At 45.6% G+C, this 27,661-nt stretch overlaps 1 protein-coding gene across 5 annotated transcripts in view; it reads left to right on the top strand.

The window, feature by feature from the left end:
• RHBDL3 (rhomboid like 3) overlaps positions 1-27,661 on the top strand; it is a 74,913-nt gene that overhangs the window by 15,154 nt on the left and 32,098 nt on the right. For 2 of the 5 annotated variants that reach the window (XM_007485556.3, XM_007485558.3), the window contains 3 exons: positions 10,492-10,650; positions 19,649-19,873; positions 24,852-25,000. In XM_007485556.3, coding sequence (XP_007485618.1) covers positions 10,492-10,650; positions 19,649-19,873; positions 24,852-25,000 — 533 coding nt within the window. Of the gene's footprint in view, positions 1-10,491; positions 10,669-19,648; positions 19,874-24,851; positions 25,001-27,661 lie in introns of all 5 variants that reach the window. The other 3 variants (XM_007485557.3, XM_007485555.3, XM_007485560.3) reach the window with 2 other exon arrangements.

Raw genomic sequence — 27,661 nt, 5'->3', positions numbered from 1 at the left:
ACTTCTCTCTGCTGTGACCTGTGCACTTGGGTCTTCCTTGGTCACTTTTATTGGAGTTTGAGATGACTGAGAAAGACAGGGAGAATGATCAGGGGAAAATGGTTTGAAAATTAGGAAGGACCACATGACCAAAATGTATATTGAATTTACTTATGTATATGGTGTTCCCCTCCCTCTCCTAATGGAATATAAACTCCTTGAGGGTAATAAGTGGATCATAGGATTGTACATTTAGGACTGGAAAAGACCTTAGAGATCAACTGTACTTTTTAAAAAAAGAATATATCTTCCCTTTTACGTTTTTATTTTAAAATTTTATTGCTATCTTGTTTTTATATCACCTATATTTCCCAGTAGATGCTGCCTCTCCCTCCCAGAGATCCAGCCCTTATAACAAAGAATGTGAAAGAAAAAATAAATAAATTCAGCAAAACTAGCCCATATAACAATCAAGTTGACATTGTGGAGAGTGTTCTTCACCCCTAGTATCCCACCTTTGCAATGAAGAGTGGTACCTTCTTTTTTTTAAACCCTCACCTTCCATCTTGGAGTCAATACTGTGTATTGGCTCCAAGGCAGAAGAGTGGTAAGGGCTAGGCAATGAGGATTAAGTGACTTGCCCAGGGTCACACAGCTGGGAAGTGTCTGAGACCAGATTTGAACCTAGGACCTCCTGTCTCTAGGCCTGACTCTCAATCCACTGAGTCATCCAGCTACCCCCTGGCACCTTCCTACAAGGCCTCTTTAGAGCTAAGATCATGCATTATAATTGTGTTCAGTTTTAATTGTCTTGATGTCCCTTCCATATATATTATAACCAATACCTATACCAATGATGGTGAATCTTTTAGAGTGAAGTGCCAGGCCCTGCCCCCAGCTTGCCCCTAGACTGAGTGCTGTGCCCACTCTCACCTTATTCCACACAGGGAAGGGAGAAAGCTCTCCCTTTTGGATGCTGGACAGAGGGGCAGGTGATATCAGGCTTGGTGGAGAGGGGGAAGGGAGCAGTTCCACCCAAGTCCCTCTGCCTTTCTTATAACAAACTCTGGAGGTGGGGAGTGGAAGGCAGGGCAGCTGAGTGCCCACAGAGAGCCCTCTGCATGCCATCTTTGGCACACGTGCCATAAGTTCACCATCACCAGTCTATATAGTATTGTTTTCTTTGATTTGTTTCTGTTTGCATTAGTTCTTGTAAGTCTTCCTATTCTTCTCTGAATTCTTCATGTTCTTTGTTTCCTAAGGAACAGTAATATTCCATTACCTTCACAGGCCATGATGTGTTTAGCCAATCTCCCAGTTGATTGGCAACTACTTTGTCTCCATTTCTTTCTACTGCATTGAATTGATCTTCTTCCAAAATGAAGGTTGACCAACAACTATGTCAAATATTGCTATGTCTTTTAGTGTCTATCTAGCCTCTATTGATCACCAAACTCCTTGTTGATACTCCTAGCTGCTCAACAACTAGGAAAGAGACAAGTGAAGTGATCAATGAAGTTATAAGACTTAAGTGGTGGAGCTGAGATTCAAACTTGGATCTTTTTGCTCCTAATCCATCATTATTTCCACAGTACTGAGCTGCCTCAGCAAGACTAAATGAATTTCCCATAAAATCATATATTTAAAGCTGGAAGAGAATTTAGAAGTCAATGAGTTCAACTTTATAGTATCCCAGATGAGGAGAACAAGCCCCAGGTTGCCTATGTGGCCTGCCCAGGGTGACACAAATAGTTAATCCCAGAGAGGTGGGATTGCCTCAGATGGAGAATCAGTTTGTGAGATGGGGCTTCTGAGAAGACAGAACCACATCTCACCTCCTGGGTTTGTTATCCAGCTATTTTTCAGTTCTTCTTCACCCTTCCTGACCCCGTTTGGGGTTTTCTTTGCTGCATAGTTTGACTATTTCCTTCTCCAGATCATTTAACTGATGAGGAAGTTAAAGCCAAAAGGGTGAAATGACTTACCCCCAAGGCCACACAGCTTGTAAGTGTTTGAGATCAGATTTGAACTCATGAAGATGAGTCTTCCTGATTCCAAGTCCAGTACTTCATCCATTGAGCCACCTACCTGACCCTGGATTAGACAGGTTAAATAATCCAACCCTTGTGGAATATAGCTCCAGCCTTCCACTTCATCCTGCCTGGGGAGAGGTATGGAATTTGCTCAATTTTTATTTAGAGTTTTGGGACCCCTTTCCTGCCTGACCTGGCTGGGCTGGTGCCTCCCTAGTGAATTTGGAGCTGTCCGCTCCCCAGTGCTGCCTTGCCCTGATCACCTGCCTCTTGAGTTTGTTACAGTTTGTTAGAAAGTCTTGCTTGTTCAGAGATCTCAGATTGGAAGGAACTTTCGAGGTCATCTGATCCAACCCCTCTCTTTACAGATGAGGAACCGGAAGCCCAGAAAAGTCAAAGTGACTTACTCAACACCACACCAGTAATAAATGAAAGAGGCAGGTTTTGAACTCAGATCATTTGACTCTAAAACCAATGTTTTTCCCACTACACCAAGTTACCTGAGATCATGCCATCTGACAGATGGGGAAACTGAGGCAAAAAGCAATTAGAATTCCGCTTCCTTAGTACTGACCCAGGGTCTCTTTTCTCTGGATACTTCTTCCCCATCTTGTGAAGGTGGGGAGGGGAAAGAGCTACCAGGCAGTGTCTGTGGCTACTTGGGGTATTTGACTGGGTTCTTTTCCTGACCAAAGTGTGGGGAGAAAGACTGGCGAAAGGAGAGGTGCAGGATGTCTGAGAGCCCAATGCTGGGGAGGGGAGGAGTCTGTGGGGATTAGGGGGCCAGAGGGCGGGGGTGCTGGCTGGATTAAAAATTCCCACTGAGCCGCTTGAGGCTCTTTTCAAGGCCTTGGCAGGTGGGTGGGAGGAGGGGACTTGTGGGGGCTTCTCCTTTAGTGCCAGCACATTGTGTTAATGGGCTTCCCGTTGGATCCATTTAGCCTCCCTCTGCTCCCCCCAGCCCTTTCAGACTGCGTCTTTAACTTGGCCTCATGCCTCATTTGGAGCCCCAGCCACCCTGGGTGCTATTCAGAGCCCTACTGCCTCGAGGCTGCTCCCTTAACCCACCGGGCCAATTCATCTCTCCCAGCTGGGCCCCCATAGCCCCATTCACTGCTCGCATTCCTCCAGCAGCCCAGCTAGGGGCTCTCCATCCGCCCCCCCCATTCAGACCACCCCTAGGCTGCTCAGTGCTTCCTCTTTCTCCAGCCCTAATTTAGACATACCTCCCTTCCTGTAGAGGAGGGGCTCCTACCCTCTTTTGTGCCCTGTATCCCTCTGGCAAGATGGTGGAGCCTATGGCCCCAGAATGGATTTTAACGCAGAAAATCAAGTACCTCAGATTACAAAGGAAACCAGTTGTGTGGAAATGGTCTTAAAAATGTTCCTTTAAATTTCTCTGCCCCAGATTAAGAAACTCTCGTCAAGTTTGAGGCTTTAGGATGCTCCGGCCAACCAGCTCAGCCCTCTCTGATAAATCTGGGACCTGATAGAATGGGAGGGGGATGAGTGGCCTTAATCAAAACAATAGTGCCTTTATTGCCTTTGGTTTTGAGGGCCAGCTCCCTCTGAAAGCCCCAATAAGGGCTCCAGCCCAAACATGGTCAGCCTGTGTCTGAGAAGTCTTGGGCATGGGACACTGGGGCATTCTGGGGCAGAAAGAGGCTGAAGTCATAGCCAACCAGGTCAGAAGTCATCATAAAGAGTAACCACAGAAACAAGTCATGCTATCTGGTTGGCAAACATTGGGAAAAAAAAGCATCATTTCAGTCAGACTATAAATATTTATTAAGAACCTACTATGTGTCAAATCTGGCCTCAGACACCTAGCTATGTGACCCTGGACAAGTCACTTAACCCCCATTGCCTAGCCTTACTGCTCTTCTGCCTTGGAACCAATATACAGTATTGATTCTAAGATGGAAGGTAAGGGTTTAAAATTTTTTAAAAGAACCTACTATGTGCCAGGCACTGTGCTCTTAGTACAGAGAAAGGCAGAAGCCAACCTTTAATCTCGAGGAGCTCACAGCCCATTGGAAAGACTGTGCAAAAAAAAACTATATACAAATACTATAGAATTGAGATCATTTGGAAGTAATCAACAAAGGAAAGGCACTAGAATTAGGGGGATTGGAAACCACTTCCTATGGAAGGTGAGATTTGGGCTGGAAAGGAAGCCAGGAGATGAAGAGGGAGAGCATTCCAGGCATGTTTCGACCAACCAGTAAAAATGCCCTGAATTAGAAAATGTAGTTATCCTGTTTGAGGAACATCAAGGGGACCTCTGTCTCTGAGAGGGAGAGTTCAGAGTGGGGGTGAGGGTGGGTAATAAGATATAAGAGGAGTGAAAAGTTGGGAGGAGGTAGAGGTTATAAAGAGTTTTGAAAACCAAATGGAGGGTTTTATATTTGATTCTGGAGGTAATAGGAAGCCACTGAAGTTTATGAATAAGGAGGTGACAAGAGGCAACTAGGCGATTCAGTGGATAGAGGTTCAGGCCTGGAGATGAGAAGTCCTGGGTTCAAATCTGACCTCAAATATTTCCTTCTTGGGCAAGTCACTTAACCCCAGTTGCCCAAACTCTTATAAACTCTTCTGCCTTGGAATTAATATTCAGTACTGATTTCGAGACAGAAGGTAAAGGGTTTTTTAAAAGTAAGGAAAAGAAGGACATGATTATATCTGTACTTCAGAAAGATCATTTTGATAATTGAGTAGAGGAGAGATTGGGATGAGGAAAGACTTTAAGGGAGGAAGACCAACCAGCGGGCTATTGCAATAGTCCAAGAAAGGAAGTGATGAAAGTCTGTGCCAGGGTGGTGGCCATGTCAAAAGAGAGAAGGGGTCTTTCTGAGAGAGGTTATGAAGGTAAAATCCACAGACCTTAGCAGCAGATAGAAAGAAAGATTGAGCAGTCAAGGGTCATATCTGGGTTTCATTACTAAGAGGATGATGATGACTTCCACAGTAATAGAGAAGTTAGGAAGAAGAAAGGAGAGAGTGTGTGTGTGTGGGGAAATGAGTTTAGTTTTGGACATAATGAGTTTCAAATGTCTCTTCAGTTTGAGATGTCTAGTAGGCAGCTGGGGATTCAAAAGTGGAGATCAAGACGAGAAGTCAGGGCTGGAGAAGTAGATTTGAAAATTATCAGCATCGAGACAATAATTGAATCCATGGGAAGTGATGAGGGAGTACAGAAGGGGGCCCAAGATAGAGTTCTGTAGGCCTCTCACATGTAGAGGGATGAAGATCTAGCAAAGGAGACTGAGAAGGAGCAATCATATATGGAGGAAGAGAACCAGGAGAGAAAAGCATCCATCTCCCAAACCTAGAGAATAGAATATCAAGGAGAAGAGGATGATCAATAGTATCAGAATCTTTAGAGAGGTCAAGAAAATATTGGGGCAGCTAGGTGGCTCAGTGGAGAGAGTACTAGGTCTAGAAACAGGAGATACTGGGTTCAAATTTGGCCTCAAACACTTCCTAGCTGGGTGGTCCTGGGCAAGTCACTTGCTCCCATTCACTAGCATTTACCACTTTTCTGCCTTGGAATACTTAGTATTGATTCCAATATGGAAGTTGAGAGACAGAGACAGAGAGAGACACACACACAGAGAAACAGAGGAAGGAGGAAGGAAGGAAGGAAGGAAGGAAGGAAGGAAGGAAGGAAGGAAGGAAGGAAGGAAGGAAGGAAGGAAGGAAGGAAGGAAGGAAGGAAGGAAGGAAGGAAGGAGGAAGGAAAGAAGGAAGGAAGGAAGGAAGGAAGGAAGGAAGGAAGGAAGGAAGGAAGGAAGGAAGGAAGGAAGGAAGGAAGGAAGGAAGGAAGGCTGGCTCCAATTGAGAAAAGGCCATTAGATTTGACAATTAAGAGATCAATGGTAATTGTAGAGAGAGAAGTTTTAGTTGAATGTTGAGACTATAAGCCAGGCTGCAGAAGTTAAAAAGAGTGAGAAGAAAGGAAGTAGAAGCTTCTACTGTAGACATTTGTGTGTTTTTTAAAAATATTTATTTGTTTGTTTGTTTATTACCAATTACATGTTATAACACGTTTTCACACAAGTTTTCCTAAGTTATATGATCGAACTCATCTCCTTCCCTCCCTTCTTCTCAGTGCTGGCAGGCAATTCGATCTGGGTTATACATGTATTATCACACAAAACAGATTTCCATATTGTCCATTTCTGTAAGTGAGTAAACTAATAAAACCAAAACCCCCAAACACAAACCCAAATAAACAACTGAAAAATTATGTTTTCATCTGCATTCTGGCTTCAACAGTTCTTTCCCTGGAGGTGGATAACATCCTTTGTGTAGACATCTTTGTTAAGGAATTTAGCCACAAAGGGGAGGAGAAATATGGGATAATGGCAGGGATAGGTGGATGAGGTGAGGATTTTTGGAACATGATGGAGCCATGAGCACATTTGTTGTCAGTAGGGAAGCAGCCAGTAGACAGGAGATTGAAGATATGTGAGAGATTGCAGGATAGCAACTTATCCCAAACATTCCTATCTGAACCCCAGCCAAGAAGAATGAAATAATAATAATAATAAATAATAGCTGTCATCTTATAATACTTGAAGGTTGAAAGCACTTTACAGATATCTTCTTTAATACCCACAATAATCCTGGGATGAAGGTGCTCTTATTATCCCCATTTTACAGGTGAGGAAACCAAGGCAAAAGTTAAATGGCTTGCCAAGGTTATATGGCTAGTAAATGTTTGACACTGGATTTGAACTCATCTTCCTGATTCAAGGTCCAAAGCTCTAGGTCCAAGTGACATATTACAAAAGCACTTTTTGCACATTATCTCATTGAAGTCTCAGAGTAACCCTGTGAGCTAGCCATTACAGATATTAAAGATGGAGATTGGACCTGAGATTATATTGGCATAGGGAACTCCCAGGTGAGGAAACTTTTTCTATCAAACATGGGATCTTATCTTCTCTGCAGCATCATTTTAGAGAGTTGCCCTAAAGCACTTTGAGGTTAAGTGACTTGTCCAGGGTTCCCCAGTCATTATGTGTCAGAAGCAGAATTTGAACCCAGGTTTTCTGGTTTTGAGGCCACCCTTATCTCTACTGAACAACATTGCCCCTCTACTACAAGTACGATCATTCCCATTTTACAGATGTAAAAGATGAGTCTCATGAGTTACATGATTTGCCCCCGGTTATGTATCTTTAAGACCAACTCCCCAGTTTGGGCAAGCTTTTCTTTTGTAAGGTCAGCCTCCTTTTTAAGCTTAGAATTTGATTTGGTTGGAGTCCAGAGTGAAGAGGGAGTAAGTGGACTATCTAGTCTGCTAGTAAAATTTTTAAAGCTCTCTTCCTCTATCCTCTACCCCCATAGCAGCCTCTATTAGTCTCTGGTCCATCTCTCTTCTCAATACTCCTTATGCCTGTCTTCCCCAGCTATATCTGGCTGCTGCTAGGAGCAGCCCCCACTTCACCCGCCATGTGCGCTCAGCCGTCCCTGCTATTGAGTTAGTGGGGGTGCCAGTCTCCCCCCTGGCCCCAACTTGAAGGGGCAAGATTTTGGCAGCGAGAAAGTTGCCTCGGACTCACTCCAATTTGTTTTCTGGCTCATTCGCTCCCTACTAGGACCCCTGTCATGTGCTTGTGGGAGGGTGAGGGTATGGGGGATGGCGCAGAGGGCAGGCACGGTCACAAGGACAATGGAAGAATACCCAGGGGATGGAGGAGAGCAGGTGGCCCTTTGTCTGGAGACGGAATGAGGGCAGATGGGCCCTTTCCCTGAGCTCACCCTCCCTCCCTCCCCCAGCCAGAGGACTCGTCTCCCAAAGGATAGGGGGATGATGCCAAATTCCTGGAGGACCTATTGGGAACATAGTCGTGGTGACTTAGCTACAGCAAATGTTTGTCCATTCACCTCTTTCTCTAATAGACAAAGGATAGGTTCAGGGTTTTTTTGGGGGGGGTGGGGGCTGGAAAAAGAGAAGAGAGACATTGGTGGAGAAGGTGCCTGCTAAGAGAGATGGTGGAGCCTCAGAGGACTATTATAGGATCTTTGATCTATAGCAGAAAGGGACCTTAAAGTCCATCCAGTCCAACCCCTTTTGTATAGCTGGGTAAACTGAGACCCAGGGAGGTGAAGTTGCCAAGGCAGTAAGTGGCAGAGTCAGGATTTGAACTCAGCTCCTCTGAATCTAAATCCTGTGCTCTTTATAGTATCCCTTGCTACCTCTTTTCCAGGGGAGAGGGCTGGATGAAACTCATCTGTTATTTTTTTAACCCTTTCCTTCCTTCTTGGAATCAATAGTGTATATTAGGGTTCCAAGGCAGAAGAGTAGTAAGGGGTATTATGCAATGGGGGTTAAGTGACAGCTAAGAAGTGTCTGAGGCTAGATTTGAACCCAGTACCTCCTATCTCTAGCCCTGGCTCTCAGTCCATTGAGCCACCTGGCTGCCCCCTGAGTTCATCTGTTTTAACCTGTACTGGAGCAACAGTGTCCCTGATGAGTGGTCATCCAGCCATCTCTTGAAGACTTCTAATAACGGGGACCTCACTATCTCCCATGGCAGTCCATTCCCATTTTCAGCAGCCTTCCTTATTAGGAAGTTTTTTCCATCCATCCAGCTGACAGCTGCCTCTCTGCAGATGTAGGAATCCTGCCTGGATTCCTGATTCTTCCCCTCCGTGGGCGAGAGAAATGACTGCCTTGTCATCAAATTAAATGAAGCCCCCCCTGCCAGGGTAAAGCACCAGGCAGGCTGTGGAGCTCGCTGGATCAGCTCTCAGGGGACTCATCACCCGGTTCCTGCCCCTGGCTTGGCCTGCTAATGATGCTCAGCTGGGAGACTCATCTAGGCCAGGTGGGCCTCGCTGGTGTCCTAGAGCTGCCGGGTCCCTGGGAGCCCAGAGCCAGATCCCTGGCACCCTCTCCTCTGCTGTGTGCCCTCGCCCCTCCTCGGAGGACGTGTTCTCTGGCCTCTTATCAAAGACCAGCCCCGCAGAGCCTGTGCACACACTCTGCAGGAATCACCTCTAGGATGGATTTCCTAAGGAAAAGGTGGGAGTAGGGCCGGTCAATTGGGGCACTGGATTTGGGTTCCAGTCTCAATTCTACCCCTTATCAGCTTGACGAACTTGGATAAGTAATGGCCCATGTGACTCAATTTTATTTTTATTTTTTCATTAAAACTTAGATAATTTTTAAAAATTTTATTTAATTGATTAAGAAAACTTTTCCATGGTTATGTGATTTATGTTCTTTCCCTCCCCTCCTCCCACCCCACTCCTGTAGCCAACAAGCAATTCCACTGGGTTTTACATGGGCATGTGAAACATACAGTCTTGAATATAAGACAAAGATAAGAGCTTAAATATTATTTTAATTAAAGTGCAAAATGCTTCATATACTTAAGCCTCACAACAACCCTATGAGGTAGGTGCCATAATTATCCCCATTTTACAGATGAGGAAACTGAGTCAGCTAACGCCCTCCCTTCTCGATGCCTTCCGTGTACTCTCTCTAGATCTCGTATCGCTCTAGTTTATTGTTTCCACTGGTGCCCCTGCCCCTTACATTAGAAGGTAAGTGCCTGGAAGGCAGGGAGCGTCTTTTTGATTTCTTTGTCTCCCCCAGCACTTGGTGTGGCTCCTGGCACTTAATAAGTAAGCGAGTAACTAATTGATGCCCATTGGATGCTACTCCGATAGAGAGATGATGGGCTCAGAGGGGGCATATTTTTATATGAATATACATGTGTGTGTTTATGTGTATGAATGGCATGGCCAACGTGGGAATTTGTCTGCTAGTGTATCCACGTTGGTAATGGTTTTTGTTTTTCCAACCTTCTCAATAAGGGAATTGAGTATAGAAATGGGAGGAAACAGTAAAATAAAACTGACCTGAAAATGAAACCCAACTGAATCTAAAACCAGAAAGAACTTTTTAAAAATCCTAATAAATCCATTAGATTTTGTTAACCTGACTTGAACCTGAGAGAGGTCATCGGATTGGCCGAGGGTCACACAGCAAGTAAGTGTGCGAGGCAGGCTTCTCACTTGGGTCTCCCGGACTCCAAGTCCTGAGCTCTAGCTGCTAGGCTATATCCCGCTGCCCTAGATGAGCCCCAAGTGGCGATGGATGAGAAATCATGCTCAGGTTAGCTCTGAAGGGGATCCTTGATCTCCCTTCAGGGGAGAGGGCTGGATAAAACTCATCTGTTCTTTTTTTTTAACCCTTTCCTTTCTTCTTGGAATCAATAGTGTATATTGGGGTTCCAAGGCAGAAGAGTAGTAAGGGGTATTATGCAATGGGAGTTAAGTGACTGACCCAGGGTCACACAGCTAAGAAGTGTCTGAGGCTAGATTTGAACCCAGTACCTCCTATCTCTAGCCCTGGCTCTCAGTCCATTGAGCCACCTGGCTGCCCCCTGAGTTCATCTGTTTTAACCTGTACTGGAGCAACAGCATCTCTGATGCCCCTGCTCTCTCCTTCCTTCTGCAGTTTGACCCTGGGAACACCGGCTACATCAGCACAGGCAAGTTCCGGAGCCTCTTAGAAAGCCACGGGTCCGAGCTGGACCCACATAAGAGAGAGGTGCTCCTGGCCCTTGCCGACAGCAATTCGGATGGACACATCTGCTACCAGGATTTCGTCAACCTGGTGAGCAAGCCAGCCCAGGTACTCCGCCTCTGGGCCCCACCATCTCTTCAGCATTGAGCCCTGCTGCTCCCTGGCAGAAGTCTAGTTAGGGCTTCTCTCCGGACTGCACTGGAGGGTAACAGGCTAACGTGGATGGATTGCCTTTGTGTTGATGGGAAAGGACAAAGGCCTCAGGGTTTCCCTTTCTCTTGGGGCTCTGTCCAGTCTGATTTGGGAAGGACTGTCTGCCTTTGGAGGGTGGTTATTGTCAAGGGTGGGAGGGCACTGTTCACACTGACCAAAGGGGAAGGGAGATTAGACAGGAGAATTTCACTTAGGAAATGGTTGATAGAGAAGATCTCAGATATGGCGTCCAATTGGGTCAAACCCTAAAAAAGGGGCCACTAAGCCTTACATAAAGATCCCTAGAGGGGACAGCTGGGTGGCTCAATGGATTGAGAGCCAAGCCTAGAGACAAGAGGTCCTGGGTTCAAATATGACCTCAAATTCTTTTTAGACGTGTGACTTTGGGCAAGTCACTTAACTCCCATTGCCTTGCTTTTACCGCTCTTCGACCTTGGAACCAATACACAGTATTGATTTTAAGACAGAAGATAAGGGTTTAAAAAAATAGATTCCTAGAGGAAGTTAGGTGGCTCAGTGCCAAGCCTAGGTTCAAATATGGGCTCAGATGCTTCCTAACTGTGTGACCCTGGGCAAGTCACTTAACCCCCAGTGCTTTGTCCTTACTGCTCTTCTGCCTTGGAACCAATACACAGTACTGATCTTAAAACAGAAGATAAGGGTTAAAAAAAAAAAAGATTCCTAGGAGAAACTAGGTGACTCAGCACCAGGTCAGAGTTCAAATATGATCTCAAATTCTTTTTAGCTGTGTCCCTGGGCAAGTCACTTAACCCCCCCCCACCCCTTCCACCCCCACCCCCACCTAGCCTTTACTGCTCTCCTGCCTGGGAACCAATACACAGTATTGATTATAAGAAAGAGGATAAGGGTTAAAAAAAAATAGATCCCTAGAGAAAGTTAGCTGACTCATCTTCAGATCTGGGTTCAAATTTGGTCTCAGATATTTCCTGGCTTATATAACTCCTTTTGCCTACCCCTTGCCCTTCTTTCTTAGAGTTGTTACCAAAGCAGAAAGTAAGGATTTAAAAAAAAAATCCCTGCAGGCCACCTACTGACATTTTTTTATTTTCTTATTGATTTTGTGAAATGTTTCCCCGTTTCATTTGAACCTGGTTCAGGCTGCAGTGGGCATGTTGTGGGGGTGTCTTTCTGCTCTGGTCCGGAGGAATCGGTGGTTGGCTGGCAGGCAGGAGGAGGCAGCCTCCTTGTCCCAGCTCTGCCACTCATCTTCTCTTTGGGTTTCAGTATCCTCTTCCATAAAATCAGCCATGTTGCCTTTGGAAGAACCAAGGAGGGTCCCTCAGAAGCGATGTTCAAGGGCTCTCTAAGAGGAATGAATAGGCAGCTGCAGGGTTTGTCCCAAGTGGAACCACAGAGAATTTGTTCTTCAGTCGTTTCAGTTGTGTCCGACTTGGTGAGCCCATTTGGGGTTTTCTGGGCAGACATACCCGAGTGGTTGGCCATTTCCTTCCCCGGCTCATTCTACAGATGAGGAACCAAGGGAAGCAAGGTGAGGTGAAGGGCCATGCAGCTAGCGATTTGGCCAGAATTGAATGGAGAAAGAGGAGTCTCCAAGGTTGATGCATTCTCCACTTTGCTCCCTACCTACCACCATGGAGAGCGCACCGCCATATTCTAAGCCCTAGTAAAGCTTATTGAAAAGATATGTATGTGCAAAAGTAAATCTCATTCCATTTGGAAGGGGAAAAGAGAATAGAACGAGGGTTTTATTAAGTGCCAGGCCCTTTACAAAGTGCTAGTTTGATCCTCACAATAACTCTGTGAGATGAGTGCTATTATTATTCTCATTTTGCAGATGAGGAAATAAAGATAAATAGAAGTTAAGTGACTTGCCCAGGGTCACACAGCTAAGTTAAGAATCTGAGCCTGAAATTTTTTTCATCCTAGCTGCCTTTGTGGAAGGGGTCATTGTATCACAGTGAAAAGAAAACTGGTATGGAAACCAGAAAGACCCGAGATCAAGTCCTACCTCTGACACATCCTAGCTGTGTTACCTGGGCAAATTGCCCAGGCCACTCCCTGAGATTATGGGGTGAAGAACAGGTACTGAAGGGAGTTTCCTCACAAGGAGTTTTCTCCCCTTCCCTTTTTAAACCCTTATCTTTTGTCTTAGTAACAACTCTAAAATAGAAGAGCAGTAAGGGCTAGGCAACTGAGGTTAAAGGACTTGCCCAAGGTCACACAGCTAGGAAGTATCTGAGGCCAGATTTAAACCCAGGATCTTCCAAGTCCAGGGCTGGATCTCTATCCACTGTATTCCCTAGCTGCCCCCAGGAATTGCCTACATGGATAAAATCACAGATCCAGGCACCTAAAGCTTTATAAGGGGACAAACCTTTATATTGGAAGTAATGTCCTCATCCATCATGATATCAGTAATCTGTGTGAAATACTTCCTTCAGAATGATTAGGGAGGTCACCAGTATAATATTACATTTATTATGAAAATATTATAATCATATTAATTACTAAACAAATAGAAATTATTTATTTTATTATATTAAATGTAAATGAGTATAATCATTTTTAATTTACTTATCAATATTTATTATAATAAATATTAGGTGTGAATCAGGAAACCTGAGACCTCAGTTTTCTTTCTTCCACTGACTAACCTACTTTGTCAGCAAGCAACAACTATGTATTGAGCACCTGCTATGTATCAGGCACTCCACTACGTGCTGAGGGTACAATTAAAGACCAAAAAAAACAATGCCTGCCCTCAGGGAGTTCACATTTTGATGGGGGAGACAGCATGTAAATAATTAGGTACATTCAAAATATGTAGAGTTAATCCAAGAAATGCCTCCTGAGAAGGTGGAATTTGAACTGAGTCTTAAAGGAGGCAGAAGTAGAGGTCGGGAGGGAGAACGTTTCTGGCATGGGGCACAGCCAGTGCAAAGGCATGGAAGTGGGAAATGGAGAATGGTATATGAGGAATAACAGCAAGTATGCCAATCCAGTAGATCAAGGAAGGGAGTAAAGTAAGAAAAGTAGGAAGATAGGAAAGGGGGCAGCTTCTGAAGAGCTTTAAATGACAAACAGAGGACTTTATATTTCATCGCGGGGGCAATAGGGAGCCACTAGAGTTTATTAAGTAGGAGAGAGTAACATTATCACACCTATAAAACACCTCTAAAATGGAGGGTGTTGGATTAGATAGTGTCCAAGGTCCTCTTCCAGTTCTCACATTGGTCCTCTCTTTTTATCTTAGCTGACATCTGACTTTACCCTTGGGTCAGCTCTTAGAGGAGCAGAAGGACTACTCTCCCTTCCCCAGGGAGCCTGACCTGATGGCTGAGGTCCCTGCTCAGTATGCCTAGAGGAGCTTCCTTCCGCTTAAGGGGGACTCCTGGGAACATCTGAGGAACCCAGAAGACAAATTGAGTTTAATGAGTAGAACCAAAGGTGATCCACAGGGAGGATGCTTGGGGGTTTACAGAGAGCCAGATAGAGGCCAGGCCTGATGAGATCAAGGTGAGGGTTCAGTCCTTTCAGAGACCAGTCATCTTCCCCAAGTGCCCCAGCCAGGGTCTCTACTTCCCACCCAGAGCAATATAGATGGTCCAGTGAATAAGCCAAGCTTCCTGCCCTACAGGATGTCAATAATAGGATATTCACACTCAGGCCTCAGGGTTGGGGCCAGTGTTGCTTCTTCAGAGCTGGACATTCCTTAATGGGAAATAAAGATCACTGAAGGAAAGTGGAGCTGGCACTAGTGGGGAGGAAGGAGCAACCTTGGCCTTGTCAATGGGTGCCTGAGTGGGGGTGTCCATTCCTATATTAGACTTGAGTGTCAGCACTGTGTGGTCCTAAGTGTCCTGTTGGGGGCTGGATATATGAGGAGAGGGGAAGGATGGAGAGAGACAGACACAGACACAGAGAGAAACAGAGACAGAGACAGAGACAGAGAGAGGGAGGGAGGGAGAGAAAGAGAGAGAGAGAGGGAGAGAGATGGGGAGAGAGAGAGAGAGACAGAGAGAGAGAGGGAAAGAGAGAGACAAAGACAGAGGGGGGGAAAGAGAGAGACAGACAGAGAGAGAGGGAGGGAGGGAAAGAGAGAGACAGAGACAGAGAGGGAAAGAGAGAGAGACAGAGGGAAAGAGAGAGAGACAGAGAGGGAAAGAGAGAAAGAGAGAGACAGAGACAGAGAGAGACAGAGACAGAGAGAGGGAAGGAGGGAGAGAAAGAGAGAGAGAGAGGGAGAGAGATGGAGAGAGAGACAGAGAGAGAGAGGGAAAGAGAGAGACAAAGACAGAGTGGGGGAAAGAGAGAGACAGACAGAGAGAGGGAGGGAGGGAAAGAGAGACAGAGACAGAGAGGGAAAGAGAGAGAGACAGAGGGAAAGAGAGAGAGACAGAGAGGGAAAGAGAGAAAGAGAGAGACAGAGACAGAGAGAGACAGAGAGAGGTGGAGAGAGAAAGAGAGGGAAAGAGAGAGAGACAGAGAGAGAGGGAGGGAGAGAGAGGGAGGGAAGGAGGGAGAGAAAGAGAGAGAGAGGGAGAGAGATGGAGAGAGAGAGAGGGAAAGAGAGAGACAGAGACAGAGACAGAGAGAGGGAGGAAAGGAGGGAAGAGAAAACAAGAAAATGTGTGTATATGTTGAGGAGAGGAGGGAGAAAGTGTATATGTTTATGTGTGTGTGCTTTTCTTTTCTGTTTGCTTTTGTTTTCAACTCTTGCCTTCCATCTTAGAATCAATACTGTGTATTGGTTCCAAGGCAGAAGAGCGATAAGGACTTGGCAGTGGGGCTTAAGTGACTTGCCCATTACCTAGCTAGGAAGTGTTCTGAGGCCACATTGGAACCCAGGACCTTCCTTCTGCATACCTGGCTCTCTATCCAGTGAGCCAGCTAGCTGCCCCTTGTATGTGTCGTTCTGTATGTCTGTTATATTGAGGGAGAGGAGAGAGAAAATATGTGAATTTCTTTATGCACACAGATTTTGTGGCAGAGGAAAAGGAAGGAAATAAAGTGTGATATTTGAGGAAAGGAGAGGAAAACTGTACGTGTGTGTGTGTGCGCGTGTGTGTGTGCGTGTGAGCCTTTGCAGATACTGGGGGAGAGAAAAGAGGCTGAGTGCTCAGGGAAGGGGTTAAAAAGATGAGGAAATGTGGTCCCATCTCAAGAGTTGGAGAGATGAAGCGTGCACACTTGAAACCACTGGTTAAGATGGATTTCAAAGCAATCTGTGAATTGGAACAAATGAATAGAGCGAAGATGAAATGCTCAAAGATCCCAGGAGTAGAGGAACCATGGAGATTCCAGTTGGGTTATTCAGGAAAGGTTTCCTGGGCAGGGGTGAGAGCAGAGGACTTGGAGTACAGTCCACTCTCCCTGCCCACCTTGGTTGGCGATAAGCCTCAGACTATTTCTGCGTGCCAGCCACTCTCTCCTGTGCCCACTGGGTCTCCTGCAATTTTGATTCTTTGGCGATCATGCCGCAATTTGATTTCCTGCCAGAGAGCATTGCTGGGAGAATGCTGTAATGAACAAAGATGAGCTTTTAGGGCAGGGAGCAGCCGGGGTTCCCTGCAAACCCTTGCCTGGTTTTCCAGATGTCACCCAGCTCTCTGATTTAATCCTGAGCCCGTCAGCCTCCCCTCTACACTTGATCAAATAATAATAGCAATTGTTTACTTTCCAGTAGCTCGTTACAGTTTACAAAGCCCTTAGTGTCTCCACTCACCATAGCCATCTATGAGCTCATGCTCACACTGGCTCTGGACTTCTCCCCATATAATAACTGCATGAAGGTGTCTGGTCCAGAAATCCATAGGTGAATAGGAGTGTTTGAAGCCCCAAATAATCTGATAATCCCCAGACAGCTGCTCTGGGCATAGCTGAAGAGCTGTGTTTACTGGACTTGAGGATTATAAAGGTCAAAAGAAGTGGCAGTGAGGGCATCTAGGTAGCTCAGGAGAATCAGAGCCAGGCCCAAAGATGGAAGGTCTTGGGTTCAAATCTGACTGCAGATACTTCCTAGCTGTGTGACCCTGGGCAAGTCACTTAACCCCCGTTGCTTAGACCTTACTGCTCTTTGGCCTTGTAACCAATACACAGTATTGACTTCAAGATGGATGTAAGGGTTTGTTTGTTTGTTTGTTTGTTTTTCTATTTTTTAAAAAGAATGACCATGTAGAACTATCAGTCAAGTGGATAGAGCACTGGACCTGGAATCAGGAAGATCTGAGTTCAAATTTGGCCTCAGGTTTACTAGCTTTGTGACCCCAGACAAGCCATTTAGCCCCTATTTGCCTCAGTTTATCATCTGTAAAATGGGAACCCACCAGAGAAGGGAATGGTAGACCACTGCTCTATCTTTACCAAGAAAAAGAGTTGCACACAACTGAATAACAACAAAGAACCATGGGAAAGGCACCAGGATAATAGTCCCATTCTTCATCACTGATTCTTCACCTCGCTCTGGCTGGAAACCAAGTTCAAAAAGAGGTTAGGTTAATCAGTTAATAAACACATATTTAATACCTACTGTTTGCCAGGCACTGGATACCTAGAAAAGCAAAAGACAGTCCCTCAGACACTTCCTAGCTGGGTGACCCTGGGCAAGTCCCTTAACTCTTACTGCTCTTCTGCCTTGGAACAAATACGCAATATTGATCCTATGATGGAAGATCTGGATTAAAAAGAAAAGATAGTCCCTGCTCCCAAGGAGCTCACAGTCTAATCGGGGAGACAACTGGTGGCTGACTGGTACAAACCAGGTATGTAGCAGGAGAAATTGGAGATGCTTGACAGAGGGGTGGCACCAGAGTTCAGGGGAATGGGAAAGGCTTCCTGTAGAAGGTGAGATTTTAGCTGGGACTTGAAGGAAGCCAGGAGGCAGAGATGAAGAAGGAGAATAAGAGGGACAAGAGAGGGCAAAGGCCCAAAGTCGGGAGAAGGACTGTAATTGATCCTTTAGGGAGGAAAGAGAAGACAGCCTCACGGTGCTGGGCAGAGCCACGCCGAGGATGTGGTTAGTGTGGTCATAGGCAGGGGTTAAGTACGGCCTGAAGAGGTGAGGCTGACTCTTGCCGGGCTCAACTTGGAAGTCTAATAAAATGCCTTCACTGCTTGGGGTTGGCGGTCAAGTAATGTACTAAAAGTGAGCTCATTTGGGAGGCAGCGGAGTCCAGTGGGAAGGATACTGGCTTTGCAATCAGTGGATGTGGCTTTAGAGCTCAGCTCTGCTTTTTTACCTTCCCTGTGACCTTGGGGGAATTACTTTGGGGTCTCAATTTACTCATTTGTAAAATGAGAGGGTTGTACTTGGATCATAGACGGAGATTAGGAAAGGACCTTTGAGGCTATGTAGGATGACCCCACTTTATGGATGAGAAACTGAGGTCCAGAGAGTTTAAGTGATTTTGTCTAAGATCACAGAGTGACCTAGTATCAGGGGTAGGATTCAAACCTATATCCTCTGATTCCAGAGAGTGCTCATTCCACCGTACCATGCTGCTTCCTTAAATGACCTCCAAGCTCCCTTCTAGTTCTCAATCTATAATCCTATATCCTGAACTTGGAGCTTGAATGCCAGGCCCACCAGGAATGGAACTTTTCCTCTGGGTCAAGTTCATCCAAATGCAACTTTTAAGACCACGAATCACAGATTTTTAACTGGAAGGAGCCTTGGTTGTTGTTTAGTTGTTCAATTATGTCCAGCCCTACATGATCTCATGGACATCATCCACCGGTTTTTCGTGGCAAAGATACCTGGAATGATCTGCCATTTTTTTTCTTCAGTGTGTTTCCATTTTACAAATTGGAAAACTGAGGCAAATGAAGGTTAAATGATTTCTCTAGGATCATATAGCCAGTAATTGTTGTAGACTGGATCTGAAATCAGGTCTTCCTGACTCTAGTTTTGGTGCTTTATCCGCAGCATCCCCTAGCTGCCTCCTAGAAGGGACTTTAGAGGGCATCTAGTCAGATCCCCTCATTACAGGAGATAAAGGAAACTAAAGTTAACTGACTTACCCAAGGTTTGAACCCATTTTCTGCCTCCAAATCCACTGTATCACACTGCTTTTCAATAGCTTCAATATGTTTTTATTTCTCTTTGACCCATCTTGGTCTCTTATTCTGAGAGTCTCCTCTCCTGAGATTTTGGCTGCTTGGGGAACAGAATAAATCTCTCCTGCCCTGCAAGGCCCCAGCATCCATCTCCCTTGGGCTTTTTCCCAGTTCTTTCCCTCCTGCCTACCTTAGTCCCTTCTACTATCACCTTCTCTAGGAGCACTGAAAACATCTCTTGATCCCCATTTCTTAAGGGAACAGAGCTCCATCAGTCATGTGCCTGGGGGTTTCTGTTCAATTCCCTAAAGCAGTGATGGCGAACCTATGGAATGGTTATCAAAGATGGCATGCAGAACACTCTCTATGGGCACCCTTGCCACCCCCTCAAGAATTTGTTACTAGAAAGGCAAAGGGCCTTGGATGAAGCTGCTCCCTTCTCCCTCTCCAACATGCCTGATGACATTTTTTCACATCATTTACCCTCTCTTGGTCTGGTGAATAGAATGTGGGCAGGGCCCAGCACTCCATCTCTAAAAGACTTGCCATCATTGCCCTAAAGCATCCAGGGATCAGCATCTCTGAGAGTGGCATGAGTTGGGACAGTAGGGGGAAATCAGTGAGGCCCACAAATAATTCCCTTTGAGTCCTGGACCTCCTCTCTTCTTTCTTCCTTTCCCCACTCTCCAGCTCATTTATGTCTTTACCCTCATGAGGAGAGGCAAATGAGCCAGGAAAATGGCTCTCTCTAATGTTTACCCCTAACCCAGGCAGGATGACCCAAGGAATGGGAGGGAATGCTCCATTTGAGATTTCACTTCTGGCCTTCTCTCCACAGATGAGCAACAAGCGGTCCAACAGCTTTCGACAGGCCATCCTACAAGGTAACCGGCGCCTGTGCAGCAAGGCATTACTAGAGGAGAAAGGACTGAGTCTCTCCCAGCGGCTGATCCGCCATGTTGCCTATGAAACCCTACCGCGTGAAATTGATCGCAAGTGGTACTATGACAGCTACACCTGCTGCCCCCCACCCTGGTTCATGATCGCCATCACTCTTCTGGAGGCACGTGGTACTTCCTGGGGAGATGGGAAGGGGGGAAGGTGGAGTGAAGCCCCAGAGGCAGACCCCTCCAGGCGTGAGGTGAGGAGCAGTGGAGAAGGGCAGATGAGTTGCTGACAATTCTAGAGGAAAAGGCTTGGGGGATGAAGAACAAATTCCCATTTGTGATTTCAGGAAAATTCAGTTAAACAGAGGCAACTCAGTAGCTCAGTGGATAGAGCACCAGGCCTTGAGATGGGAGGTCCTGGGTTCAAATCTGGCCTCAGATACTTCTTAGCCATATGACCCTGGCTAAGTCACTTAACTCCAATTTCCTAAACATCACTTATTCTGCCTTGGAACCCTTAATTAGTATTGATTCTAAAACAGAAGGTAAAGGTTATTTTTTTTAATCCCGTTGCAACAATGACCCCCTCTATGGGACATACAGATTTTCCAGTCCTCAGTTGATGAATGGTACTCTGATGACCAGGAAGCCACAAAAGCCACCCAAGCCTTGGGCCACTGAGCTCAAGACCTCAGCATTAGTAAGCCTTTTTGAAATGCCTACAATGTGCTGAGTTTCAGGAATTCAAATACGTGCAGGAAGAAAGACGATCTCCACCTTCAAGGAGCATTCTGATGGATGATAATCGCTCACATCAATACAGCCCTCTAAAGCTTGCCAAAGAGGCAACTAGGTGGTGCAGTGGTTAGAGTGCCAGGTCTGGAATCAGGAAGTCCTGGGTTCAGATTTGACCTACATCCTAGCTGGGTGACCCTGGACAAGTCACTTAACTCCAATTGCCTAGCCCTCACAGCTCTTCTTACTTGGAACTGATACTTAGAGAGAAGGCAAAGGCTTAAAAAAAAAAAAAGCTGGCCAAACACCTTCCATATATTATCTCATTTGATCTTCACAACAGCAGGGTGTGGGCGTATGTGTTTGTGTGTGTGTGTGAGTGTGCATGTGTGTGGGCGCACACTGCAGCTTGCTATTATTATCATCTCCATTTTACAGAGAAGGAAGCAGGCTAAGAGAGACTTGCCCAAGGTCACTCAGCTAGTTAGAATCTGAGGCAGGATCTGAACTCGGGTCTTTCTGATTCCAAGTCCAGCACTCTACATTATACCACCTAGCAGTCTCGATAGCCAGTATATGTCAGAAATAGTTCTTAAACCCAGATCTAACCTGATGCTAAAGCCTGTACTCTAACCACCACTCCCTACTGCCTCTCCTAGAAATAAATTATTATACAAACGATGTGACATTTCAGTATTTATTGATGCACATCTGACTTCAACATATTTTTAATAGAGTCACCTGTTAATCTGGAACAAGTGTGCATTATCAGAATAGAAGTCTCCTATTTGAAGATCGAATTTAGGAATATTTTAATTGAAGACAGTAGAGAAGGAAGCATCCTGCCCTTCCCAGACCCCACACCGTCTCTGTTCCTTTGGATGTCCAGCCTGGCCACTAGAAACTCCCCATGCTGCCTTTCCTCATTCCAGCTCTTTCCACAGAGTTACGGATCTCTCTCTTTCTCACGTGTTTCTGTGGTGTTCCTACTAATCAAAGAGCTATTGAAACAAGGATCACATGGGGGAAGCTGGGTGGCTCAGTGGATTGAGAGCCAGGCCCTTGCCTCGAGATGGGAGGTCCTGGGTTCAAATGTGGCCTTGGATACTTCCTAGCTATGTGACCCTGGACAAGTCACTTAACCTCCATCACCTTACCACTCTTCTGCCTTGGAGCCAATATACAGAGTTGATTCGAAGATGGAAGATAAGGGTTATTAAAAAATTAAAAATACATAAATAAACAAGCATCACTGCCTCTCACTTTCATCCGCATTATAGAAGACCTGATCTATTGGCCCAAACTCATTGGTCTGCTGCCTTGACTCCATCCGAGCCTTTCGGTTAATTTTCAAATCTCATTTGAACCTCTCAGCTTGTCTGTGAGCTAGATACAGTGGGGTGTTATTATACCCATTTCACAGATGAGGAAACTGAAGCCCTGGGAGAATAAGCAGCTTGCCTTAGGTCACCTGGGTAGGGAATGGCAGAACCAGCACTTGAACTCAGATCTTCTGACTCCCACTCCCAGGGCTCTTCCTACTATTTCCTTTTCTAGATATCAGAGACCAATGTTAATCCATTTATTAACTCCTATTTAAGAGTCCAGAATGATGATGGTGAGTTCCCTCTCAAAGCAGGGCTTATTGTCAGCTCATCAACCGCCTGTAGGGTTGGTTAGTGCTTCAGTGGCCAGAATGGCTCCCTGGAGTCCTGAGAGAGAACTGACTTACTACTCCCACAGTGCTCGAGGCTGTGGATTAGCTCAGTGAGCACAAGAACAGTAATCTAGTAGCAACCATCTTGTGGCATTATTAGCTACATGGAACCCCTCCGGTAAGGGGGAAAGGGTTCTGCAACAGTTGCCACAAAACCTATAAAAACAACACACTTTATTCAGTGTATCCATCTCTCCCCAGCCTAGTTGCCCCTGTTTTATTATTATTTTTTAAATCCTTATCTTCTGTCTTAGATTCGATTCTAGGTATCATTTCCAAGGCAGAACAGTAAACGCTAGGCAATTGGAGTGAAGTGACTTGTCCAGGGTCACACAGCTGGGAAGTGTCTGAGGTCACATTTGAACCCAGGATCCTTTGGTCTCCACATCTAAGACTCTATCCACTGAGCCACCTAGCTGCCCCAAGTCACCCCTATTTTAAACACAAACGTAACAAGCCTGGTTATGTGGTTGCCCAGCCTATGGTAGAGAAGAGAGGGAAATAGAGAGGAGTGACATTTTGTCAACAGCAATAGATGAAAATCAAAAAAGCAACAAGGAAAGCAAAAGGAGAAAATTAAAAACCGGACACAAGAATTAGAAAAATTCTACAGTTTGGGACCATTTGGCGTCTGTGATTTTAGCCGCCCTGTAAAAATCTGTGACCTGGCCCTTCCCACTCCCGCTTGGGCTCATCCCTGTTTTTAAAAAAATTGTCTTGTTTTTATTGATTTCTTCTGGCACTAAGTCTCATTCAGTTCCCAGTGACTATCAGTATTTCAGCATGGAACAATGCTTGTTTGTAATGATGATCAAGAAAAAGTGAAATTTCGTATGTTCTGTTTACTCATTTGAAGCCAAAGAAAGTCAGGAAATATATTGTAGAAGCTGTTTAACCATTAAGAATAAGCCAAGTTTCAGAATTTCAGTGCCTGAACTTGGATTATCAAAAAAATTATTGTCAATAATAAAGAATTCATTTTACAAGACATTTCGAGATACAACAGCTTTGTGGGACTGGTAATTTTCACACTCATTTTACAGAAGGGAAAACTGAGGCCAAAAAAGGCTGGTGCCTCATTCAGGATTACATTGTTTGTAAATATCAGAGTCAAGATTCAAAACTAGATCTTCTCACTCTCAGTCTAAGGTACTTTCCAGTATCCAGTTTCTTGTCCTTATGAGGTATGCCAGATTGCCCACATGGACAATTTTTTAAAAATTTAAATTTAAAAAATTTAAAGTTTTAATTTTAAAAAAATTAAAATTTAAGTTTTTAGTTTAAATTCTAAAATTTAAATTTTTTAAGAATTTAAAAAATTATAAAAAGCCCTTACAATTTTCATCTTGGAATAGATACTAAGTTCTTCTTATTATAAATCCAGTGTGTTTTTCCACTCTACCATGCTGGGTTAACCATGACTGTAGGCCAGGTATAAGAGGCATGAATTCCTTACATAGGGAAGCTGAAGATGCAGTCTCAAGTTTCTTTGTTTGAATAATTATCTCCTTGAGGAGCCCAACATGGGAGCTACAGTAGGAAGGATACAAATCTGAACCCCTCCAGGAGAGTTCTTTTCTTTCTTTTTTTTTTTCAAAGCCTTATCTTCCTTCTAAGAATCAATAGTGTGTACTGGTTCCAAGGCAGAAGAATGGTAAGAGCTAGACAATGGAGGTTAAGTGACTTGCCCAGGGTCACACAGGTAAGAAGTATCTGAAATCAAATTTGAACCCAGATCCCACATGGACAATTGAGGTATGTTACAGTAATATGAAATCGAAAGAGAGACAGAGACAGAAACAAAGAAAGGGAAAGAGAGAGAGAGAGAGAGAGAGAGAGGGAGGGAGGGAGGGAGAGAGAGAGACTTGCTACTGAGTACCTCTTCTTTTATTCCCCTCACATTTGCAAATAAGGTACTATATGTTTGTATAGTTTGTATCCTTTACTGCAAGGATAACTAGATAGCATAATGGATGGAGTGCCAGGCCTGGAGTCAGGAGGTCCTGGGTTCAAATGTGGCCTCAGCTACTTCCTAGCTGTGTGACCCTGGGCAAGTCACTTAACCCCACTTGCCTAACCCTTACCAGTGTTCTATCTTTGAACTGATGCTAAGACAGAAAATGAAGGTTTAAAAAACAAAAACAACATGCAAAAGAAATGCCTTATATAAATGCCAGCCAATATTACTACCACTACTAATTAACAGTAACGATGTAGTCCAGTAGCATTACAGTTTCTACAGGATTTTCCCTACATCCAAGCCATAATGAACAATTTTGGCACCTGGGGCAAGCAGCGGGAACAATGGCTTTTAAAGCAGAAGATTCCTAAGAGCATTGATTTAGAGCTGGAAGAGACCTTCTGTGTCATGTAGTCAATACCTGTCATTTTACAGATGAGGAAACCAAAAATCCAGAGAGATAAGACAAATTCAGCTGAGTGGGAGGGAAGGATTAGTTACTATAGTGACTTCTATGACATTGAAAGAATGCATGCTAAGTTTCTCTCTAAATTTAGGTGCCCTGGGGCAGAGCCCTAGTGGCCTCACCCTAGTTACAGCCCTAATCAGCAGCTTTGTTTCCTGGGTGATAGAGGTGGTTGTAATTCACTCTTGGAACTCAGAGGGTTAGCAAAAGGAGGCAGGTTCCCAGGCATTTCCAGCCTTAGTAACAGAGACTCTCCATTCCTTGGCTTTTGTCCAGATTGCCTTTTTTCTCTACAACGGGGTGGCCTTGGATCAGTTTGTGTTGCAGGTCACTCACCCCCTCTACCTGAAGAACGCTTTAGTTTACCACCCCCAGCTCCGAGCCCAAGCCTGGCGCTACCTGACTTACATCTTCATGCATGCAGGGTAAGTAGTGATCGCCCTGTGCTTCCCTCACCAAGCCAGGATCACTCGTGAAGTCACTCGCAATAGTAATGGGCTTGTTTGGCAACTGTCGGGTACGGGAGTCGATAGACCGATGGACTGAAGTCGTTTCATGTCCTGCCTCTGGACACTTCCTGGCTGTGGGGCTTTGGGCAAATCCCAACCTCTTTGAGCTTCAGGCAACTCTGAAACTTATTGACTTTTTAAAAAACTCTTCCCTTCCAGCTTAGAATCAATACTGTGTATTGGTTCCAAGGCAGAAGAGTGGTGAGGGCTTGGCAATGGGTGTTAAGTGACTTGCCCAGGGTCACACAGCTGGGAAGTGTCTGAGGCCAGATTTGAACCGAGGACCTCCCATCTCTAGATCTGACTCTTGGTCCTCTGAGCTACCCAGCTGCCCTCCAGATTTCTTATTTATTTCCTTTCTTGGGATTTACTAATGAAGGTGCTCCAGGAAAGAGCCTTGATGAATGATCCTGTTCTTTATTTTGAATGGTTACTTGGTTATTCATTTTTGTGATTGGCTAGTAAGTTTATAATAAACATTCTTTAAAAGTAGTGTAGGGGAGAGGCAGCTCAGTGGATTGAGAGCCAGGCCTAGAGATGGGAAGTCCTGAGTTCAAATCTGGCCTCAGATACTTCCTAGCTACGTGACCCTAGGCAAGTCACTTAACCCCCATTGCCTAGCCTTTACTCTTCTTCTGTCTTGGAACCAATGCCCAGTATTGATTCTAAGATGGAAGGTGAGAGTTTAAAAAATAAAATAAAATAAAATAAAAAGAGGGGGTTGGGAAACAGCTAGGTAACACAGTGGATAGAATGCCAGGCTTGTAGTTGGGAGGTCCTGGGCTCAAATCTGGCCTCAGACACATCCAAGCTGTGTGACCCTGTGCAAGTCACTTAACCACATGCCTAGCCCTTACTGCTCTTCTGTGTTACTAAGACAGAAGGTAGAGGTTTAAAAAGATAAATAAACGGCCTCTGAGGCCATTTCTAGCTCTTGATCTCAGACCCCATGAATTGATAAGACGCCAGTTGAATTTCTGAGGGCCAGGGAGCCAAGGAGTGCCCGGGTGGCATCTCCCTCCGACTTCCTTCCCGTCTGTGGATCGTTGCCAGGGTCGCAGCCATGGAAGGCAGGCGAAGCTCATCTCCCCGACTTGAATCAGTATTTTATCTTCCTTTCTGAAGCTTTCCCAGCCTGGGTGCTCTCTTCAGGGAAAGGGGCCATCAGCCAGGGCCCTGCTGCATTTCCATGACAAAGGCCAGCTTGCTGGCGAAGTGGTCACCCGAGGGATGGCGGGAGGCCATGCTGGGCGAGCTTCACCAGAGCAGGCAGGCATATTTCCAGGCCTCCAGGTCACTGGTGGGTCCAAGGGGGCTCCGGCCCTCTAGCTCTCCCCTCCACTCACATCAAAAGGGCAAACAATCTCGCTTCCCACTGAACTTTGGGGGAAAGTGACCTGCTGACCCATTGCCCTGCGGAGTAGTCTCCCCGTTGGGGAGGGGATGAGGCCAGCCTAGCTTTTGGTTCCCAGGGCTCCATTGTTTCTCCCCTGCTCTCAAAGAGAGCCTGGCCAGGCTGCCCATGCCTGAGAGACCCTTTGTGAGTTGTACTTCCTGCTGAGCCTTTAACATGGTAATTGTCTCAGTCCCTAATTTACTACCCTGCCAGGCTGGAGGAGGGGGATCCTCGGGGGCTGGCGGGGCATCCAGGTGGTTGCCAAAGGACGCTTCTAAAACTAAAATCACAGGGAACCTCGAGGTCTGGAGGCTTGAGAGGAGGCAGGTGGAGGGCCAGTCAATCTCTTCTCCCCCAGAGCACCCCCACTTCAGCTTTGAGAGGTGGGGGTGCCTGGGCTCATTCATCCCCCTGGCCATTCAGCCCGTTCCTGAGGCAGCTGGACATTGATCAATCAGTCGGATTGTGTCATTGGAAAGAGTGACCAGCTGAGAGGGGCTCATGCCAATTAGAGAGCATGGAGATGGCATGCTGGGACAGAAAGAGGCCAGCCACGGTACAGGAGGAAGCCCTAAGAAGAGCCCTCTTCTTCCTCCATGGGATCCCGTGGCATCCTCATTTCCCCAACTTCCCACCCATGATGATCCTGGGCTCTCTTCCCCTTCTTTCCCACTGGAGCCACTCTCCAGAGCTGAGATGGATGTTAGGAGGATCAGGGCTCTGAGGTGACTGGTGGCAAAGGAGCTGGGTTTGAATCCTGAGTCTATTGCTTATAACCTGCTTGACCTTGGGTAAGTCACTTACCTCCAGGGCCTCTAGTTTCCTCATTTGGAAAATGAGGATGTTGGACTAGATAGTCCCTGGGGTCCCTTCTGGTTCTCAATCTATGGTCCTTTTAACAGTGGTTCACTCTAGAGCAGTTGAGGCCTGACCTTGGCCATGGGAGCCCACACTAGATAATCCACATGTCGGAGTTACAGGACTCCTCTGACAGGTTAAACAAGTGGCAAAGTATTTGAGTAACTGACAGAGACTTGGCTCAGAGATAAGAACTGAATCTTGAGAAGGGAAGGAATAAGTATATTTAGCACCTACTATGTGCCAGGCCATCTGCTAGGTGCTTTTTTAAAAACTTTTTTTCTGCCTTAGTAACAACTCTAAGATATAAGGGCAAGGGGGCA

The sequence above is a fragment of the Monodelphis domestica genome, chromosome 2 (genome assembly GCF_027887165.1).
Source record: "Monodelphis domestica isolate mMonDom1 chromosome 2, mMonDom1.pri, whole genome shotgun sequence".
NCBI lineage: Eukaryota > Metazoa > Chordata > Mammalia > Didelphimorphia > Didelphidae > Monodelphis > Monodelphis domestica.
This window is presented reverse-complemented; position numbering and strand designations above follow the sequence as displayed.